Source organism: Micropterus salmoides, unplaced genomic scaffold, assembly GCF_014851395.1.
Source record: "Micropterus salmoides isolate LMB-PRFRI ecotype aquatic unplaced genomic scaffold, ASM1485139v1 Ms_hic_scaffold_21, whole genome shotgun sequence".
NCBI classification, from domain to species: domain Eukaryota; kingdom Metazoa; phylum Chordata; class Actinopteri; order Centrarchiformes; family Centrarchidae; genus Micropterus; species Micropterus salmoides.
In genome coordinates, this window is record NW_024041262.1 from 22692382 (window position 1) to 22709607 (window position 17226).

Consider the following 17226-nt stretch of genomic DNA (forward strand, 5'->3'; position numbering starts at 1 on the left):
ATGTGTTGACCTGAAAGCACAAAATGCTACATATTCAATATACTGAAAAATTATGTGAGAATCCATTTGTGCCATAATTTATTTAGATTTAAATATTGTAATAATGATTTGATACTTACCATCCGTATCCTACAAATATATAATTAATAAAAGTATTAATAATACTGAAAAATAAAAACACAAATCTGGTGTTGACAGTTTAATGTACTGTATAAATACAGTATGTACATGTTTCCAACCAGCTGGATATTATTTTCACTATTAATGAAATAAAAATACAGTATAGTATTGTCTCTCCTCTCTTATACTGAATACTGGTAGATGTACCACCATATGATCTATGTTAGCAATGACCAAAGTATTTAGACAGATACTGTCATAAATCTTATCAATACAACAGTTGATGGCGATCATCTTCAGCATCATAGCCTTCATACTCATCTCTCTTAATAATGTGAAAGCAACACAAAGTCAGAGTACTTCATACATTAGTATTGGTGCACCTTTAGAAAACTAGGTAGATGCTGTAAATGACAAATTTATTTTGGCATATGCACGATGCACAGTTTGAACCAGGGTTCCTGTACAACAGAATTATTTATCAAAACAGCTGCCAATAAATTTACTGTAAAATGACTAATCATTGCAGCTTTTATTAGCCTTCATTTGCAGTCTTGTTTCTGGCCACAACATCCATTCTCTTCAAGCTCAGTTTTTGGTCTCCAACAACTCCTGAGGGAAATATCTGGCTTTTCAGCTGCTAAATGCTCCACTATGGTCACTGCACAGATAAACAATGTGCTGAAACTCGCTAGAAAGCGATAGGGGAGCACTGGACATCATCACATTCTTATTGTTAAAATATTAATTAAAGCCGCTTTAAGGTTCCTATCTTTATTGTGCTTTAGTGGTGCATATCCCCAAACAAATTTGCAATAAATCAAGTTACCACAAACCAGCTGGCCCCATTGTGGGTCCGAGGCTGTTGGTAATCCAGCCCTGACTGTAGCATTGACTTCAGTATATTAAACAGTTGTACTCATTATAAAACACAGTAAACTGGTTGAGAGGAGGACATGAGTTGATTGAATGTTAACACTTAATATGTCAATATAGTAGGCTTCTTCCTAACCTGACAGAAAAATAAAATTTTGACAACTTTCAAAGAGTTTTCATTTTCATTTCAAGTCATTTGTGAATTTCAAGATGTGTCGAGAGTGCGTCACACGTTCAGTCTGTTGGTCAGAAAACTGTGAAATTCTCAAAAACAAACACATGAGTTGACTGAAGTAATCTAAAATAAATAAAATGCATTAAAAAATGTATCTTACTGAGAAAGTTCTCTCAATGTTTTTTTCACCTGTACTGGATGCTGAATAACGTGACAGGTGTCTGCTTCCCATGAGCCAGTCATGGGCCAACAGAAGATCAGCAGCACTGTCCCCTCTCTGCATGTTTCTCAGAGCGGTTCATATATGCTGTTCGAATATCCACCACTCGGATGTTACAGTCTCCCTCTCATGTGTTATTATCTGCCGTCGCTTGTCGCTGTCGTCTCATCACCACAGAGTTATGTTATCAGAATTAGCAAAACCTGGATTTTCTCTGAGCTTCCAGTAAGTCTCGTTTGTCACCCACACGTCCCGTCCACAGGAATCTTTGGCTTTCCTGAAGAAGGAGACAAAGAAGAAGAAAATGATCATTTACCAGCTTTAATATTGCTATGTATTTGCACATGAACATGGTGAAAAAACCTGAGAACATTTGTCAGCTATTCCTTGGTCTCTCCAGAATATAAAAAATTTGGAGGAAAGAAGTAACATCCTTGTATTTTTTAGCTATATCACAATAAATCCAAAATGCGTTAATCAGTATTAATAAAACAGACAATAAAGCAAGACTATTTCACGGTCTAAATTCTTAATTATTCAAGTAAATGAGCTTATACATTTGTTGTAAAAAACAGATGATACAGGACATAATAGTTTGTTACTGTCCTTCCATAAGCAGGATGATAATAGAAATGAACTTGCTTGAAAAAACGTGGAACATGTTCTTCGCCCCTCTTGGCGAGCTCTTTTCTCCGCTCCCTCTGAATTTCCTCTATATCATCTTTCTTCCTGTCTGATTCATCCACGTGTCCCTCCTCCAACATCCTATGAAAACAGCAAATAGTTTACAGTGATCATTGCAACAGAAGTTATTTTCCTTCAGAAATTCACTAAAGAAATCTGAGATAAATACTAACTCTCTTACTTGTAAGATAGTACTGTAGTTACAGTTTTATACGTGTTAAGCTAGCAAATGGAAGTTACTGTTACTGCTTCTAATTTTTGCTGGTAAAAAAGACAATTCGGGTTGCACAAGGGAAACACAGGCAATCAATGAATGCTAAATGATCGTCAGATGTTATATCTAGGCATTAAAATTTCAGAAAACAGCTAAATTGTGTCTGTTTACTCAGTGTGTCAGGGTTCAAATGCATATTTTTGAAAGTTAGGTTACTTTTTAATGACTGAAAAAGTGATATCAGCCTTACACTACTACTATTAATTTTCAGTGCCTTGTAAAACATTTTCCAAACTATGAAGATTTTCTTGGGTCACCTTTGGTCTGGGCGTAGGCGGCTATCTGTAGGAGGCAGGAGAGGCTTCAGGTCCGGGGTGAGTTCATTCAGCTCTATGGCGAAGGAGGACAAGCCATAGTACAGCAGGTAATCCTTTGGCTGGGGATCTGTGGGGTGACAGAAGCCTCTCAGGTGAGCTGCTGCACAAACGTGACATTAGGATTTATGCTGATTAGCTGTTTTAGCCACAGGGAGTGCTTTGTCATTTCACTTCACTTCCATTTAGACTCTCAACCTCTAAAGCAGTATCTTGGCAATCGGCCTAATTACATCAACACATGAAACACCTCAAGGACAAACTCTATAACAAACGCGTTCGTAAACATGTCTCGTTTGTGACGACGATGGGACTCACTTGGCTTCCAGACACATTTCGGAGTGGGCAGAGTGTCACAGAAGATGCCTTCATGCCAAAGACCTCCAAACCGGTGAATGACACTCCCACTTTGGTCCAGCACCATGCCCTGCACCTCATTCTTATTTGTATCTGAACCCCAATAACGAGACTATAACAAAACAAACACTTGTCAGTCAAAACTCTAAGATAAACTGTGTAACCAAACACGGCCAAGTCACTTGCCACAAACAGTAAAAGAGAAAGGGGCTGAGTGGTGCAGTCACCTTGACGAAGGTTATCTTGCAGGTGCAGACGTTGCTTTTGAGGTTGCGGATGGTGACCTCTCCGTAATGCTCCAGGTAGCGCTGCTGACTGAAGACGTTATGGATGCAGGTCACTACTTTGTTCCATTCGTAGTGGTCTCCGTATCTGGACAAAAAAATAATAATAATCATTAATTTATCAAGCACAGATGCCATTCTATGATTTGAGTTTCTCAAGTGTGAATGTTTTCTGGGTTTCTCTGCTTTATTTCACTGTAAACTTAATGCCTTTGGGCTTTGGACTGTTAGTTATACATGAAAAGCAATTTGAAGGTGTCAGCTTGGATGTTGGGAAATTAAGATGAACACCATTCATATTATTCTGGCACTTTTTGGACAAAAAGATTAATCTATCAGCAGAAAAAGTAATCAACGGATGACAAAAATATTCATCAGTTGGGCACCCGGTAGCCTAATGGTTAAGGCACATACTATATGTTTTCTGTTTCTCTGTACACTGTTGAAAATCTTCTGTGCAGTGCAATATAAACATGAAAACACCTTTATATTGCATCATATCATTACGTATAGCCCACACGGTCAAATGCTGTGGCTCTGGCAAGCACTGTGGGCAAAATGTGGTCAGATGTTTTAAAGTTTGTCTTGTCTGTTGTTTCTGAGACTGACGTGTCATTTTAAAATAGTGATATTAATATAAAGTGTTTCATATCTCACTGGTCCCAACTGAATTCTAATGGAAGATTTTCATTAACATTAATTAGGCAGGCCTTGTCTAACAGAGGCATGACTAGCTAAATACAGATAACCAGGTGTGGATTGTTTACCTTGGAAGAGTGACATTCACCATTCCTGTTGGCAGAATCTCCAGTGATTTCCCCCAGAATTTATTCTTCCATCGCTGGTCTGTTCAGGAATATGAATATTGTTGAGAATATGCATCAAAGTTTTAAAAATACATGTGATTCACACCAATAACTGAGATACACACAAAAAAAATCAAGAACGTGGCTTGATAAAAGAAGAGTCTCACCCTGCCAAAAGGAGAAGTTCTCTGACTGTGCATGGCAGGCAGAGATGGGGGGATGGTGGCAGACCTGGTTAAGTATAGAGATGAGTGTTAACTCAAAAACAAGACAAAAAATCTGACCACATACAACCAGGCTCATCAGAAGAACCTCAGCTTTCAGATCCTCTGTCTCATTTACTCAAAATTCTTCTAGTATCTGTTGTTTGAGTTTCATAAGAATTAAAATGTATTCTACATCATGAATAATCTATCACACCTCTGCAGTAAAACATCAAAGAAACACACAATTATAACTGTATAACAGGTCACAAATATCTTTTTGCCTACCAGACTTACATTGATAAGCTACTGTTGAAGAAATTGTGAATTGCTTTGTTGAGGAATTAATTAGTTTTCACTTAATTGCTTAACAATATATGGGTCAAAACTGAAAACCCAGGAGGGGCAAGAACACATCAACTCAGTGGACTGAAACATCAAGTTCACATGAGAAGATGTCAGCAACAGCAACAGTTTGGCCTTCTTGGAGTGTGCCGTACACATTGAAGAATACAGGAAAAGCCACCCACACAAAACAATACCTATTCTTTGACTCTCACTACCCACTGGAGCATAAACTATTAGGAGTTACCAGAACCCTCTACCACCTAGCTGATAACATACCAACAACTGCCCAAGCCCAAGAGAAGGACCTTTGTGAAAACAGCCACAAGATGGTTTGAAAGAGGAGTAAAAGAAGCCATTTACACCATAGTAGAGAAACCATCTCCCAACAAGGGAGGAGGACTGAGACACCACTTATCCCCCACTTACAATGTCATCCTTTGATCCCTTCCCAAGAGATTGAACAAAAGCTCACATTTGGCCTCATGCGACAGTCAACAACGGTCGTTCAGACTTCCATACATCCATCATCTCATCTTGGATGAGAGAGCAAAACGTCCTCAAGTATCTTCAACCAAGTCCGGTTGCCCCCTGATTTTAACACTTCTTGGATGGCTAGTCAGAACTCTAAAAGGCTTTTGTGGATGTGAGACAAACAAGCTGCTCCCGAATAAGATATTAATAAATGTAATAAATCATAATAGTAATAAATATTCTGTCTGTGAAGTTATTCTTCCTGAGATACCTGCTCACTGATGAAGCGGAAGCCCCGGTCCTCCCTGATACACTCGTATGTCTCCCCCAGCAGCGGGTTGAAGGGCTTGTAGCGGTTTCTGAACGTTGCAGTGGAGTAACCAGAGATGGCGAAGGCAGCAATGTATACCTGGCAAAGAGATAAAATACAAAAAGCTCACTTTCTGCAAATAATACGGGTCACATAGTTTGAACTTTAGTTCATTGTTTAAAGATTGGTGCACACAAGGGACTGTTGCTCTTTTTATTTATTTTTCAATGCAGTTTTAGTACTTTCACACATTTCCCTTCCCTTCGTTTACTGATGCACTTATCTCTCATGCTCAGGTGTCTATTCTTACTTCTTATAATCTTATTTTGTCTTCTGAGTCTGTTGTTTTAACTCAGTCTAGAGGCAATCAGAAGGATCTGGGTGGGAAAGAGAAATTGTCCTTGTTTGTTACATATCCCTCCTTGTTTAGTAAAAAATATAAATAAAATAAAAACAGCGTCACTTTGTTGCTCATGTAACCTGCCTGTTGCTGAATAACTGTGTTCAAAATTAAAGATAACAGTAGATTGCTGCAGAGAAAAAGTAGATCATGGATGCCTTAGATCATGATCTCGATCTAAAACCGTCAGCTTGCCCACCCCTAGTTTCCCATCTGTCTTACACAAACATATGTCTGAATAGTGTTACCATCCTCTGGTAGGGGTCCGATGTGTTGCTGGCAGTATCCAGCAGCTCACTGTACTCCAGCTCTTCACACAGCCTCTGCAGCAGGTTAACAGGCTCATTGAGAGCAGCAGGCATGGACACTCGAGCCAAGTCTTTCCCTGAGTAAAAACAGCACATAGCACTCAAATAACAGTGTCAAAAATCATTTCCATGTAATTGCAGAGTGGTGCGAGTTAGTCCAGGTCCTTGCCTATGTTATTGTAGAGGATAGCCATGAGGCCCACATGGCTGTTGTCAGGACAGGTAGCCGGCAGTGTTGTACGCCGGCCAGTGCTCTTGGGAACAACACTATTAGGAGTTCTGGAAATGCTAGCACGGTACTTCCGGGTGGCTGATGCTGTAATGTTGGTGAAAGAAAATTACATTAATCATACTGATAATCAAGAATGGAAATAATTTTCAAGAGCTATTCAGAAAATAACAAGAACAATTGTCTACAGCCATGCTAGCAGCTATGTGAGGCTGTACTTAAGAACAGCATTGTTTTAAGCTAAATGCTAACATCGTCATGCAAACTGGCTCATTTTGACAATGCTAATATATTGCTATTTAGCACTAAAAGAAGTATAGCTGATGGTATTGCCATTAGTTTTGCAGCTGTTCATTTAAACCAAAGTATTGGGAAAATCAAATTTTTGACCTAGTGTTAGAGCTACAGGAGAAATTAAGGCATCACCAAAGTATTATAATATAATAGGAACATGAATGTCTGAACCACATTTCATGACAATATATTCAACTTTAGCGAGATATTTCAGAAGTGGACCAACATGCCATTCCTTCAGCCACGCCACTAGCATGGCTAAAAAACAGTAACATATTGGGAATGGTCTTAATAGACACATAAAAAGTTTCTTTAAAGGGTCTTTAGTTTAAAGTTTTCAAGAAAAAACACAGTGAGTCCATGATCATATAAATAGTTATTTTTGTCCTCACTAAGTTTGTTTTCTGTTTGTGAACTGATGCAACTATAGTCAGAGTAGCTGAAAGTAATTAAAATAACATAGCCTACTCGATGTATATGTACCAACCAAGGCTGCCAACTGTCACGCATTAACCATGACACTCACGCAATTTATACAATTCACACACCAACACGTCCATTTTCTCACGCAGGGAAACATTTTTTATACCTGCTGATGCAACACCAGCGTATGCCGGGATAGTAATCAAGTGGACCGACTCGCGCTGTGAGTCGCAGACAGTTTGTGACTAGACTCGTATGTTACTTGGTAGAGTTTTGTGATAGAAAATATCTAAAATGAAGCGTTGCCAACAACAGCAATTTTGATGAATTGATAGATCTTTTACCATCTTAAAATGTAAAAGTTAAGTATTGAAACAAGGTAAGAAGAGGTCAGATTATGTTCCTATATAAGCCATTATATTTAAGACAATGAGATGATGGCTATACAATTTCTTTTTTTTTTTTATATATTTTTAAAAGGGAGTAAAAAAGACGTATTTTCAGTGATAATGAGAAGATATAATCATGTTGTACTCATAGTAAAGAGTACTAAACACTGGACATATTGTTAGGGTTACAAAAGTGAACACATTAAGTTACAGTGATTTTGATGAAACTAGACAGTGTGTGGCTTCTTTGTATATATATTAAAATTGATATTGTGATAATAATTGAATTCTGACAATATAATGTGGAATAAATTCAATCATTATACTTATATACAATTTTTAACCCTCCAGATTCTCCTCAGAAATGAATGCCCCCTTCCCCCTGTCCTCCCGACTCAACATTTCGGCAACACAATTACTCCATAAATTCAATAGAATGCAAGAAACTAGTCTCTGAAATTAACAATTTTCTGGGGGAAGATCCACAGATACCCTGGTTAGGTTTGGTCTCTCGATTTAGGCAAGAATGTCTGGACGTTGGCAAGTACGCTCATCATCCTAACCATCCTTATTCATCATTGACCGTGATTATTGACCGGGGTTTTCATCTATACAAAAAAATATAAAAGTGTTAATTTGGCTGTAGAAGTTTTTAAACAAATTCATTTGTATTGAGGAGTGATGACCCCGACCCCTGCGGTGGGTAATGTCACAGGAGGCCTACTCATAAAATGCACCGACTCCAACGATACCGAATTTCACTACAAACTAAATTGAAAAAGTTGGCAGCCCTGGTACCCACCATGCCCTTCCTCTGGCTCAGAGTTGGTGGTGCTTCCATCACTAAGTCCTGATTCATCAGACACCTCAGAGGAACTACCACAAAGGATGTCATCGCTGGCGTCAAAATACTCCGCAGCCGAATCTGCTACTGAAGGAGGCCCTCGGGACGTTTGCCTCACTGCTGCCGGCTAACGACGGAGAAAAAGAAAGAGGGAGGAACAAAGAAAACCAGACATCAAAAGACATAAAGGAATATGTGCCAGAGAATCCAGATGGCAGGTGCAGCATGAATCTTACCTCAGCTAATGTGTTAGACTGGTGGATGTTGTTAGTTTCCCAGACTTCCTGCAGCTTCTGCCTCTCCTGGGACAGAGTTTCATGCACTGTCTTCAGAGAGGCAAGCACTGAAAAGGAATAAGACAGGGAAGTTTCAGGGGCGCATATTCATTTCAGATTTATTTTAATCTGGAAGTTTATATAACATTTTCCCTCATGCATAATCTCTATGTACTCTCTGTGATCTTGTCTGTGTGTATTTCACCCCAGTTTTGGATTTTGCTCATCTATCTACAATAGTACGTTCTATCCCTGTCTACCTGTGCGTAAATGCATGTATCTGTTTTTCTGACCTCGTAGCGACACGGCGCAGATGTCATGCTGGATTTTCTTGCCCTCGGGCGTCAGAGTGACAGTGGGAGGGGACAGCTGGGAGTAGACATAGTCAGGGATTGAGGGGACTGATGCACCGAGGTGAGATGAGCTGGTCAGGTGACTGGAGGATAGCTATAGGTGAACAGAGGAAGATGGAAGATGGTTGCTTCATTGGTTAATTTAGCAATTCCCATGTAATCTGTCATTGTGGGTGTTATCCTGCACAGATGCACAGATCAGCACTCCTAATTGTTACTACATTGCAGTATGCAGATAATATTTCATACTTTGAGTGCATATGATCTGATATAAAGAATGTAACATGGACCATAGAAGAATAGTGGACTATGAATGTTAAAGGAATATATGCTAGTTATGTGCTTTCTCGCTGAGTGTCAGATGAGAAGATTGATACCACTCTCATGTCTGTATCGTAAATATGACACTAAAGCCAGCAACCAGTTAGCTTAGCTTAGCATAAGGTCTGGAAACAGGGTTAGACTAAGAGTCTACAGCCAAGGTAGCAGCTCTGTAAGGCTTATTTACAGTGTTTCTCTGAGCTAATTGCTAACATTAGCGTGCTAACATGCTCACTGAGACAATGGTAATATGCTTTAGAGGTGCTGGTAGGTGGATTAGTTTGGACAGAGCCAGGCTAGCTGTTTCCCTATATATATGTATATGATAGATTCATATGTTCTGTAAAGACATGATATTGGTATTAGACTTCACATTTAACTCTCGATAACAAAGGGAATAAGCATACTTCCCAAAATGTTAAAGACTTCCCTTAATACAAAGCATAATATATTTTGTATTGACAGGAAAAGGACAGATGTGCCTCTTCAATTTCACATTAAAAATATGATTTGTCAAACACAGGTGTAATTTAATTGTACTCTTAAAAAAATGCCAGGGGTTATCCTGTTGAAATCAATTAAATTTCATCAACCAAAATAGAGTATAGACATCATGTTATAAGTTACACCTGTGCTTTTCCTGCTATGACAAGTCAATGCTGACAGGAAGGTACTGTAAAGGCAAAGCTAGAGGTCTGACCTACATCACAGTAGTCAACTAATCAGGGACTTATTTATTGACTACCTTTTAATGGCTAAAACCTGGACCTCTAATACCACAGCCTTGTAGGTTTTCTGTCCTACCAGCTACTAAACTATATTCACTTGCCATTTCACAGGCCCTATTTGTTTGGTAAGAAAGAAAACCTTCAGAGCTGCTGTACACTGACTAGCTGTCAGAACAGACAAACAGTACTCTGGTTTCTAAAGAGCAGGATTTAAAACTACTTTCATCAAAACTAAATGCAGGTTTACTTAATTTATCTCTTAATTTACTCACTCTACAATTCAAAAAATTCTATAGATCAAAATCATGTCATTGCTGTTCTATGGTAAAACACTCTGGTACATAAATGTGTTGACAATGAATAAAACAGTGCTTAAGAGGTAGTTCATCTAATACGAACACAGCACATAGAAAGACTTTATTCAGTGCAGTTAAAAGAAAGCACATTTACCATTTTAACCTGAAAAGAACAGTTTCTTTCATGTCATTTTTTTTTTTTATTTTAGGATGGCAGTCTGCTACAGTGTGTACAAAGAGGAGATTGAATATTTTTTTATGAATCAAATTGTCCAATTTTCTGACCATTGCCAACTCACCGATTTAGTAATCCCACGAATAGGCTTTGGATTAGAGAAAGGCCCCGAAATGTTACTGTAGGGTTGGGATGTCAAATATTTAAACCCAATATGTTCTAAAAATGACCAGTAATAAGACATAATTTATGATTTCAATCAACTAATTAGTATTTTTTTAATAGATATACTTATCTACATATGAAAATATTTGTATAGCAGGTGAGACAAATTGAAAATGTCGAGGATAACGCAATAAAGGTAATGTATAACTTATTTCCAGTATGGTCCTCTTTCCTGAAAGACGACAACAGCAATACAAGTCACAGATGAAGATACCTGTCCGATTACATAGGCTACATTAAAAACAAATATCCTTCCATATGAAACTGAAAAGCAAGGCAAAAGAATACATACAAATATACATATATACATTATATGTATACAGCAACACTCTTACTATACATACGTACGTACGTACATTCCTGCACACATTTCTACCTATTACGTCCTTAAAAATATACACATACACACAGCTGCCACCTCACCAGGCCCCCCTACACACATACTATCACACTCACCTACATATATATACACCCACATACATTTCTAAGTTATTCTCTCATTTTGGTCAAATAACCATTTCCCACATACATGTTAAAAGACAGGACAAAAGGTTTATTCCACTCTACTGCTGCCATGTACAGAAAGGTATTGCGCTAAGAGCATGTCTTAAAACAACATGGCACAATGAATGTGTCATGGTCTCCAATTAAATATCCATATGAATTTGGTCTAAATACTAACAGACAGAGTAAACTACCATTCTTACCATTCCTAGGGCCTCCACTCTAGACAGTGTGCGAGAGTGGCCCCACATCTTCCCTGACCTCTGCTTTTTCGGTTTCTCAAGTGAGAGATTCTGTATTTAAAAAAGAATAAAACCACAAATAATAATTTTATTTTCATGTGATGCATCCTAGAATGGAGGAACTGGTTATACTGGTACAATTAGTTGTCACAAACTGAACAGCAAGTCAACCTGTATGCTGATGATGCGCTTTAAGTCTCCATTAGTGAAAGATTGGCCAGCCTCCAACGTCTGGAGCCTCTGGATTAAGCCGTTTAGCTCAGAAAGGTCCAAATGGCAGCGGTTCAGCTCTGGGAGAAAACATAAGAGGTATTTGCTTTTATTGAGTTTCTCTGACTAATTAATCATTTAGATAAGTGCTGAGATTTTAGATGGTGAGAATGATTAAACAATTAAAACTGATGTAGAACCAGAGATATCGGCTGTGTTTGAAACGGGTGTCTCAGAAAGTGTCTAACAGGACAGCGAGGCATCAAGTGCTGTTTGAAATGGATCCCATCATATTTTCCTGTCTTATAAGATGCCTTCAAACTGCCCCTGTAATTGTCAGTTTTGACGATACTGACTCAATGCTGCCTATTACCTATAAATCTGTACGCCTGCGGCAGCTCACAGGGCCTTGGCAAGATGGCGGACCAACACGAATTTGTCAATAAAGGTATGCTTTAAAAGGTTTTTAGTACTTTTTTCGCTTAGATTTTTTGAAAAGTTAGTAAAAACTAAACACTGGACTATTTTATTGGTCTGTGACTGTAACCAGCCAGGTTTGTTTGGTATAATTTCTGAGACGTCTGTTAGCTATTTGCCTTCTCAATAGCTAGCTAGATGAAGCTAAGGCTAGTGACTGACAGCCAGAAGAGAAGCAAGACAACGTGCTGACATCACAAATTGCTGCAAGTGTTGCCATAAAAGCCTGTTAAAAACCAATGTTCTTAGAAGATGCCTTCCCTCAAAAGTTGTGCCTTTCCTGTTATGGCAATGAGGCAGCGAGGCAACTGTCTTCTGTTTCAAACAGAGCCATCATCGGTTTTATTCCATGAATTCTTCTAGTTCATTCCTGTTGCTTACATTTCAAACAATTCAACTTAACTGAAATCGCTAATCGGGTGTGTTATGCTAGTAGCAACTAATGTAGCCTCAAGCAGAGCTAAGGAGTGAGAGGTCCCTTTTTAAAGGAACCTAAAGATTATCCAGACCTTTCATGAGACTCTTTCATTGAATGTTGTGTCTTTGCACTTATGAATATGGCAAATACCTTGAACACAGGTGTCTTGGCCATGACTTTGCTGCAGCCAGGCAGACACTTTGCTATTCACAGCGGTATTAGCTGAGGGCAGCACTCCTGACGCTCCAGCTGAATCTGCCAGGCCTGCAGAGCTCTGCTAACGTGAATACACAGGGAAGAGGACATTTAAGACTCACTTTGAGTCCCACTTGAGTTGTAAAGATTGTTGTTAGCTTTGACTTTATTATTATTTGTTTGATAGTCACCAAATCTCCATTTGTCTGAGGTTGTCCAGCCGCAGCACCATGGGACATCTGGAGGAAGCCGCTGTTAATGTGAGCTGCCTCATTCTTCTTGTACAAGCGGTGGGCTTGTAGCTTTGTTACCCAAATGTAGAAGAGTTCATGGCTCTTTGCCTTGGAGAGACAAGAACATAATTTTTAATCTGAAGGCGCACTATTTATTTGTTTGAAACATAGCAGTAGCATTTAATAACTACGCTTACCTTCATATGATAGAGAATGTCCCCTGCATCCAAGTCAATCCGATTTGATTTCTTGTTTATCGACATCACTGCAAGGCTAAGATCCAGGGAGCCCTGGACTCTTCCCCTGGAGACCTTTAGTGAGAAAAAAGTTGTCTAAGTGTTTCCAGATGCAGTAAGTTATACTAGTTTATGTTTTAAAATGTAATGTTCCCTTACATCTTGTTGATTTTTTGAGTAACGCAAGATCCCTGCTTCCAAGACAAAGTATCGCTGAAAAAGAGATCAAACATCAACTCTTTATTTATATAATCAAAATCTCTGCATACAAGATGACAGAGTGGATGGATATCTCACCTTGTGCCAACCTTTAAGTGGCCACTTCCTCCTCTTGAGAAGATATCCTTCACAGATCCCCGGGGTGGTCATGTCATGAGGATTCTCACCTCCTGTTTGCATTTCTACCTGTTGGTCATCAATCACTTCCCAATCTTTGATAATCTATGGACAGCAATGAATGGGGAAAAACACTTTTAAGGTTTACTTGGCTCGACACATTTGTTTTCTTCTTTGTATTGATCTCTTACAAAAGCACTACAGCAAACACAACAGATTGTGTGTGCAATATTTTATTTCGGGTATAAATGAGTCATCTGGCGAGAGAATTTGTGTTTAAGTGAGCTAAATTTGTCTTAAAAGCTTAGAACAAGGTGGACTTTTTAAAAATGTATCTACTTACCGTTATTAGTAATCTATCAAATTTGTTGAATTCTGATTTTAATTCTGGTTTTAATTACTTGTGAGCAAGACACAATTATAAAATCAACATCACCATCACAAAAAAACTGACCGGTAGGTATTGATTTTAGTGTTGCGTCTTTACTGCCTTTCAAATAAGTAGCCCAAGTATCTGGCTCACTAATCTCAGTGGTGTTATGTAAAACAATAATCCAGAATAAAAACAGAACACATACAACTACAACAAAAGTCAGATGTTAATCTATGCTTCTTTCAGGTGACTGTGTGCCCTCAAAGGAAAGACCCTGTTCACTGCTTCTACAACAATTTAATTCTGGCGACCTGCAGTGCTGACATATGATCTGTAAATCTTAACTGATACAAAGCCTCACCTGTCTGGAGTGGCGAGATGACAGAGTGCTGCTGCTCCGTGAGTGGGATGGCTTCCACGTTGGTGAAGTCTTCTCCAGGCCGCTCGCCAGCGATTGGCTGCGGTTGAGTGAAGACCCATATGAATCCATTTCAGAGCGCAAACCTCAGACTTATGTCCCTGTTGTGATCTGCTGCTTGTCGAGAGAGATCCACTGCAATCTGCCAAAAGCCCCATGTCAGCGTAAGTAGGTTAGACAACGAGAAATCTAAATATTATATTATATATATTACATCTCATTGGTTCTTTTGACCGACCAACAGTACAGAACAAAATCCAAAGACATTGAAATGGAAATTTGAACTTTTACAATTCCTTGACAGCTGTTCAAACTCCATCTGCTAATGAAGATCATGTGGCATGACCAAAAGCTCCAAAATAGCTTCTAAATGGACCTTGTGGCCAAAAATATCCAGTTAACAATGTTGTAAAACAGAGAAAAGCAGAAAATCGTCATGTCTGAGGAGCTGGAATCTAACATTTTATTGTCATTTCCTCCTGATAAATGACTTTTGACAATTAATCCATCATTAAGTTCTTGCTCTTTTATCGCCAAATTGACAAATCAATTTATCATTATCTCTTAAACGTCATAGCCAAAGTGGAATACATATTTTCTTGCTTGAACAAGCTGTTGAAGTGTAAAGTTAGAATAAACTACAGGGGAGTCCACTCTTACTTTTAAAGGATTACTTTTATCAAATATTGTACATGTTAAGTTTGATATTCTCCTTTATGAAGAGCTGTACTGCATAATGACCCATGAGAGCAAGATGGCTCGATGAGAAAGAGAGTAGACAACAGTGAAAGTGTTAAATAGGCTCAACAGAGCAGGAGACAAGATAGGACTCTGTGTAATCCAGTTACCTAACAGAGGTGAGCGCTGAGCTCTTGGTTAATATGATGTCGTAAATGCTGAAAGTCTGAACACAAAACTAATCATTCATTCCATATTCAGATAATTGTTTTGAGAATTTGAAATGTTATATGGTATATTTCTAAATTAATGTGGTTAAATTGTTGTTTGTTTCCAGATGTCACATGCTTTCAAAAAAGAAAATGTTAATGATGTATTTTATCACAGTTCTCCTTTATACAATGCTTGAGGTAAAAAAAAAAAAAAAAGGAACAGCCTATGAAGATGTCCCCTGTCATTCTTGTGGTTGCTGTGTCACTGTTAATTTCAGAGTTGTTGACCATGGGTGGAGGTGTAAAAGACACAAACACCCTATAACATGCTCCAAAAACAGTCACGCGATACATACTATTGTTTTGACGGTTATAATGCTTCATATTTGTTTTTAAACTGTGTCAAAGAAGCGCTGATTAAACTCTATGGTCATTTGAGATCATATATTGTGGTGCTGTAGTGCAACATATTGGCATTCTTGTTATTTTTAGCCATATTTGAGATGTAAATGCAAATATTTTTCATGCCAAAATATTGATGATTCATTTAGTAATACAGGCTCTTGCTTAACCAGTTACATAACTCAATTACTACTTAAAAGTTTTAAGTAGTTTTAAGTAAATTCATTGTCAACTATTTTGATAATTGATTAGTCATTATTGAAGCAAAAGCTGGTTCCAGCTTCTTGCTTTGCTTAATCATTTATGATAGTAAATAAAGAGTCTGGTTTGGGTTTTTGATTGTTTTGACATTTTATTATTAATAATCATTAGATGCAGCCATAAACTGAATGAACAAATCATTAGGACTTCATCATACTGTATTATTTGCACAGTCTGATATGTAACACCATGGCCAACATGGCGAGAAGAGGATTACCAACCTCTGCTTAATTGGTTTTTCAGGGGATGTTTTTAGCCACTTGTGTCCCGGATAAGGAGAAACATGATCTAAAGACAGAGAGCACTGACACAACACAAGAAGTGCAAAGATGCTGACCACAATCACAGCAGGACAACAGTTGTAAAATGTCTGTTGAATTGGTATCAAAGTACTTAGTATGCTCTTTATGCAGCACTTTTTAAAAACAATATGCTTTACAGACATAAAAACCAAAAATATGCAGTGTAATTACAAAATAGAATAAATACGATGCATTGTTTTGGTGTCAAAATATTTATTTTTACAAACGCCTTTAATTTGCAAAATTCTTCATTCACCTAAGTGGGAAAGTTCTTTTCAGGTTTTATCATTTTGTCACTAACAGTCTCTGTATTTGTAACCACATTAGTCTGCAGACAAGAATCACTGTGAAGACATGACCTTAACACAGTGAGAGTATAGCCAATCTCAGTAGATCCACAATGAAGGGTGCGTTACATCCAAACTGATACGCCGCTAAATCTGGGCAGAAGCAGCCCGGCTTCCTGTGACGTAAGAGCAGGAGAGGAGGACAGTAACTGACCTCAGTGAGGAAAGCACATGGTGGAAACAGGATAAAAGGATTTGCAGGTTTCTGAGCTTGCTTACTCAAGGAGGAACACATAGAATATTCTACAAGTTAAAAAAGTGGTTTTGGAATAACCGGATTGCGACAAAAGTGATGTTACAGTTTCCACAAGTACAGCCTATAATTCCAGATTTGAAGCTTTTGCACACAAAAAATGAGGTCCTTGTAACTCACAATTGTGAAACTTGTTATTGAACACATATTATTTACAGTATAATTGTAGAGCAATCAATGACCAAATTATTTGAATGAACCTTTTAAAAATGCAATAAAGCATTTAAAGAGCTGTTGCCATGTCACATTTCATCATGTCTGACCCAGAAGAGATGAGATATGATGATAAATAAGTGACATCATGAGCTCCTTATAGGAAAATAGACGTTTGTGCTGACGTGTCAACCTGAATTTTACTTATGGGGGATAAGTAAAGGTATATCTTATTTTATCTTGTCTTATCTTATCTTACTGTATATATCAACTA

The 17226-nt window shown here is 38.2% G+C and overlaps 1 protein-coding gene across 1 annotated transcript; it reads right to left on the bottom strand.

The window, feature by feature from the left end:
• Window positions 1–7: 7 nt before the first annotated feature.
• osbpl7 (oxysterol binding protein-like 7) lies at window positions 8–15414 on the bottom strand. Its single transcript, XM_038734920.1, has 21 exons — window positions 14288–15414; window positions 13515–13658; window positions 13377–13430; window positions 13179–13292; window positions 12940–13089; window positions 12704–12827; window positions 11620–11738; window positions 11410–11499; window positions 8898–9051; window positions 8566–8672; window positions 8288–8456; window positions 6320–6466; window positions 6091–6227; window positions 5404–5541; window positions 4278–4341; window positions 4072–4150; window positions 3248–3392; window positions 2982–3132; window positions 2607–2733; window positions 2034–2156; window positions 8–1668 (listed from the first exon to the last, which is right to left on the bottom strand). Exons 1-21 carry the CDS (start codon window positions 14414–14416, stop codon window positions 1560–1562), a joined length of 2574 nt encoding a protein of 857 aa, XP_038590848.1. The 5' UTR covers window positions 14417–15414; the 3' UTR covers window positions 8–1559.
• Between the last annotated feature and the right edge of the window lie 1812 nt (window positions 15415–17226).

Coding starts and splice junctions, on each gene's coding strand:
- osbpl7 (XM_038734920.1), bottom strand. CDS start 14,416: ATGGATTCATATGGGTCTTCACTCAACCGCAGCCAATCGCTGGCGAGC. Junction 11,500..11,619: donor AGCGCATCATCAGCATACAG/GTTGACTTGCTG, acceptor TTTTAAATACAG/AATCTCTCACTTGAGAAACC. Junction 8,457..8,565: donor AGTCTAACACATTAGCTGAG/GTAAGATTCATG, acceptor CTCCGTCGTTAG/CCGGCAGCAGTGAGGCAAAC.